The sequence below is a fragment of the Corapipo altera genome, unplaced genomic scaffold (assembly GCF_003945725.1).
Source record: "Corapipo altera isolate COAL_440 unplaced genomic scaffold, ASM394572v1 64, whole genome shotgun sequence".
NCBI lineage: Eukaryota > Metazoa > Chordata > Aves > Passeriformes > Pipridae > Corapipo > Corapipo altera.
The window spans coordinates 2936965-2942278 of NW_020884893.1; the positions used below are offsets into that span (position 1 = coordinate 2936965).

Here is a 5314-nt window from a genome sequence, read left to right on the forward strand (position 1 = left end):
GCTCTCTCTAACCCCCCTGTGCTCTCTCTAACCCCCCTGTGCTCTCTTGCAGAAGACGCAGACTACAGTGCCTTTGGGACGGACACCATGACCAGGAAGAAGAACGTCTTGTCCAACGTGCTCCGGCCGGATAACCACAAGAAGAAGCCCCACATTGTCATTAGCATGCCCCAGGACTTCAGGCCAGTGTCCTCCATCATAGATGTGGATATTCTCCCCGAAACCCACCGCAGGGTGCGGCTCTACAAGTACGGGACCGACAAACCCCTGGGGTTCTACATCCGAGACGGCTCCAGCGTCAGGGTGACCCCGCACGGCTTAGAGAAAGTGCCAGGGATTTTCATATCCAGGCTTGTCCCTGGAGGGCTGGCTCAGAGCACAGGCTTACTGGCTGTCAATGATGAGGTGCTGGAGGTGAATGGAATAGAGGTGTCGGGCAAAAGCCTCGATCAAGTTACAGACATGATGATTGCAAACAGCCGCAACCTGATCATCACGGTCAGACCCGCCAACCAGAGGAACAATGTCGTGAGGAACAGTCGGACTTCGGGCAGCTCCAGCCAGTCCACTGAGTCCAGCCTTCCAAGCAGCACACCAAATATTCTGGGAAACCTCTTGCAAGGAGAAGAGGAGAGCGACGAAGAGGACATTATCATTGAAGATAGTGGGGAGCCACAGCAGATCCCAAAAGCTGCCCCTACCAGCGAAAGCATAGAATCATTGTCACAAATTGAACTCCTTCACGAGTCCACACAAAATGGATTCCTGCCTTCCAGTGAGATGAACTCCAATCACTCAGCAGGCAGCAGTAGCATGGAATATGACGTACCAGATCCTGGCCGTAAGTCGTTGGAAGAAGATGGAACCATAATAACACTATGAAATTCCATTGGTGTACTTTGTGTTAAGTAAGGATGCCATACATGTTTTAATTGGGCTTAATATGTAATACATTTGATACCTCTCCGTCTACCGAGCACTGCAGTTAGATTAAAAGGAGGGAAAAAAGTAAATACAAGAAATTCAAAATTATGTAAGTTAACTAACTTCGTTAATTCTGCACTTCAATGTAAATAATTCACAAAGCTGGAAGATAATTGATAAATGGCTGAAATTGGATGAGGAAAATTTAAATTGAAAATGAAGGATGGCTAAGAGATGCCTGTGAGCTTTCTTTTAAAGGTACTTGATTTTTTTTTATTATTATTATTTTTTAATGTTGAATACTACTGGTTCTATAGAAGTAAATTTAATTATGTGTGAGGCTGACTATCTAATGTCCTGTGGTTTCATGTTCATGTGAAGTGCTGCTTACGTGTGATGGAGCTGCTTTAGCCACCTCACTCCTGCCCTGGGCTGCAGAGCTGCTTGTGGGGCTTTGTGCAGGAGGAAGCTGGAAGATAAACTGGAGGTGGGTGGGAAGAACTGGAGGTGGCTGGGCTGTTCCCTGGCTGACACAGGGAGCACAGGGGTTTGAAACTGGGGGCTTGGAGGGTGACTTTGTAGGTGAATGTGCAACCACAGGCTCAGTTAGTCATGCACCTTTCCTGGTTCTAATGGCCAGGCAAGCTTACTTTTAATGACTGATTTTGAAATTCAAATGTGAAGTCTTAACACTAGTTGCATCAAAGACCTGTTCTCATTTTAGTTTGCAATATTTTACAGACATTGTTGGATTTAGTTGCTAATCCCCATAAATTACAAAGAAATCAAATGTAAACTTAATGCTATGGAAATAGCATAACATAATCTCTGTTAAAATTGCAGTCCTAGTGGAAGCTGTAAGGGTTTCTACTGGCAAAGGTTTGTTGTAGTGAGTCTGGATGATGTAAAAAGTGACTTTCCTCAAACCTGAACAAGTTAGAACAGCTTAAGTGAAATCCCTGGATTAAAAAAAGTCTTAAATCAGAATGAGGCTTTACTACAACTTGTTTGAGCCATGTGATATGAACTTACCCGTTATAATGAACTGAACTGTAAATGCAGATCTCTGTGTGCCCCTGGCTGGGTGTTTGGGATATTCCAGAGCTGCTCTGGGCAACAACACTGACAAGTCCTGATGCTGTGAGCACACAGGTGCAACCAGCTGCACTCACTGGGATTCTTGCAGGGGAGGATTCTAGCCTTGTTTTTCCCTTTCCCCTTTTTGTATCTCCTGCTTTACCACTTTGGCACTCAGTTCCCTACCTGACTCTTCTCTGGGAACATAAGTTGTGTCAGGAAAGTGAGATGGGAATTAATAGGGCTGGGCAGGAGGATGGCTGGAGCTTGTCCCCAGGGATCCCATAGGCTCTAAGTAGGAAGTACCAGTTCTGTCCTGTGGTCCTGTGCTCACCAGAGCTAGGAGTCAGGTTCCTGGGAGCATGTTCTACCCTCTGGGAAGACAGGATGAGTGGGAAGGGACACTAACCCCTTTCTTTTTTCCCCTCAGTCTATCTTGAGGAAACATCTACCTCTGGTAACTTTACTAACAGGAGACTAAGTGTAAGTTTGATGTTAAGGCGTCTGTAAAGGTCTTCATAGACCATCAGAGGCTAAAGCTGTATTTGTTTAAGGTTTTTGTGACTGCTGCAGGAGCCCCTGCTGTTTGGTGTTAAAAAATGCACATTTGAAATGGGTATCTTGTGAGCAGGGGTGTTCTCAAACCTTGCCAAGAGAGGCATCCATGGCCCTTAGGATTTATGGAGAGTAGGCACAGCAGGCACTGGTGCTCTGCAAATACAGGTGAGGGTGCTCTGGCCTCACACTTATTTGTGGTTTCTTTGGTGTCTATAAGGAGAGGCCCTGGAACCTTTTACAAGAGCAAGAACTTTGAAGTGTTTCACTTATTTTGCTAATAGTTATTAAAAATGAAGTAACTACACCCAGTTAGTGTGAAATGAGGAAAAGAAATGCTCATTCTGCAACAAGTAGACTTTACCTGTACGTGTTTTCTCTCAGTGCTGCTCTACACTTCCTTTCTTTAAGGAAGATTGTTTACTTTAAAATATCTTTTTTTTTTTTCCTTTATCAAAAGACTTTCCTTCCTGTATGAAATCACCAGTGGAGGGTGAGGCTCATTATTCTGCTAGTTTGCACTTCTGTGCCTTTGGTTTACTTGAATGTATTGTGAATAATCAAAGGAATAAAGGCACTTGGATGGGAAGAGATGAGGTCCACAGGTACAGAGAATGAACTGGTAGCACACTTAATGCAGGTGTAATGCTTTCATTCCATGGAAATCCCTTCTGGAGCTCATGTCCAGGAGTGTTTTGCAGCTTGGATCATGGCTTGGGCTGAGTCTGGGAATGCCCAGCTGGCAGGGGAACTGCTCAGCTCCCAGCCCCAGTCTGGTGTGTCAGCCAGGCTGTGCTTGGAGCAGGGGTGTGAATAGTTGGAATATACATGCCAGTATTAAGGACTTGTAGAAATTTAACTGGGGTCCTACTCTAAACTGCATGAGAGTTCATCCTTAGGACCTTTCCTGCAAACTGATTAATCTAAACGTGAGGTAATATTCTTTTTGACATATATCATGTTCTGTTTTACAGACATTTGGTAACATGTAGTAAAACTAAGCATTTGGGACTTGATAAAAACATTAAAGAATAAACCTAAAAATGCTTTTTTTTTTTTTTTTCAAGTGTGTATTTACAGCTACAATGACAGACTGCACAGCATGTAATTGCTTAATGCTGCAGTTACCACAAAGTTCCTAAAGTTCTTCCATATCTTACTAATGCATACACTGTTAATTACAAAAGATTTTTAAATTGCTACTTCAGGATGATCAACGGTTGATTACGAGTGGCTAAACTTAATTTTATATATAAATGATACTGGGGTTCACTATAAGGTTTTTTAAAATATGCTGATATTGTTAGCCTTTCATTCACTACCTCCTAAATTTTTAACATCTTTACTGTTTTCTCCCTGGAAGACAATACTTAAAGGCTTGACTGTTTTATATAGATTTTATCTTTAGCTAAAAAAGGAAAAAATCCAGAGGTGATGGTGAGGATGCTGCGCATGACTGACAATATTACGCTGCTATTGATGTAATCTTTGTGTATTGAGTATCCTGTGTATGTAAATTGTATTTTCAATCCAGATTTTATAAATTAATTTATAAGTATCCAAATTATTTCAGAATGGAATGAAAAACTACAATTCCTTTGACTAGTGTTATATGTTGTACATACACAGTGGGGGGACAAGTCATTCCTCCCTTGCAATGGGAGATCTAAGTGCACCTTAATAGGAAGAAGAACAAATTCTTAATAGAATTAAGATGCATTTACTTTGAAGTTCTGCTGTGGTACTGGAGAAGTCAAGCCTAACTGTGAATCATATTTTTTTTTTTTCCACACCTGAGTTAAATTTAGGACAATGTTCTCACAAGCTGTCTTTAACATGTGTATTTTTGTGAATATTATGTATTTTCTAATTAAATTTTACTTGCAATGTGATTTTTACATGAATGAACTTGTTTAAAATGTCAAATATCAGTATTTTTCTTACAACTTTAATGTATAATGTACATTGGTATCTCACTGAATGAAGATTGATTTTACAAAATCAAGCTAGATGTAGTTGTATATTAGTCTTATATTTTTACAGACTGAAATAAATGGATATAGAAATAAAATGGGTTTTTTTCTCAATTACTTTGTCAGATAAATAAAAATGGGGAAGAATGTATCCTCTTTTTCTCAAGTGTCACGTTTTCCTCCTGGGCAGCTCAGCGGGCTGTGTTCTCCTGTCAGTCTTCACCCTGTGCTTCCTGTGCCTTCCCTGGAGCAGAGCTCTGCACGTGGGAGGTCACCAGGGTTCCAGACACTTGGCCTTGGTCCTTTTGGCTAATCTGTACTGTGCTTGTTCCTGCAGTAGCTGCAGATGGTGACAGTGAGTGCCTGCCTGAGCACTGCTCCCCCAGAGTTTGGGTCCTGGGGCCTTGGGAGGTGGTTCCTCACCCTCCCTCACCTGTGCCAGGTGCTGCTGGGGATGTGGGGTTGTCACTGCCACTGTAAGTATTGGGTGAACTGTCTGTTTTAACTCACCCATTATACTTGCAAATGTTTTCTCCCATCTCTTTTGCCTTTGCAGCCCCTGTAAACATTTACCCAGTGACCAGAGACTGGAGCTGTGTTCAGCCCTTTGGGTGTGGCTTTTGTTTTTGCTGCTCTGAGGCCGAGCACAGGACTCCTGTTCTGCACCTCCCTCTGTGTCTGCAGGCCTGTTTCACTTGTGTGAAACATCATCCTTGCTGATGTAGCCTTTGGGAGGGGACAGAAGGGCTGAGAACACCATTGCAGTGCCTCAGTGCACTGCTGAA

At 42.6% G+C, this 5314-nt stretch overlaps 1 protein-coding gene across 1 annotated transcript in view; it reads left to right on the top strand.

Moving 5' to 3' along the window:
- The window catches only part of PARD6B (par-6 family cell polarity regulator beta), a 16116-nt gene extending 11489 nt beyond the window's left edge, over positions 1-4627 (top strand). Inside the window, exon 3 of the mRNA XM_027646277.1 lies at positions 53-4627. Coding sequence (XP_027502078.1) covers positions 53-882 — 830 coding nt within the window. The 3' untranslated portion in view covers positions 883-4627. The remainder of the gene's footprint in view (positions 1-52) is intronic.
- Positions 4628-5314: the final 687 nt, after the last annotated feature.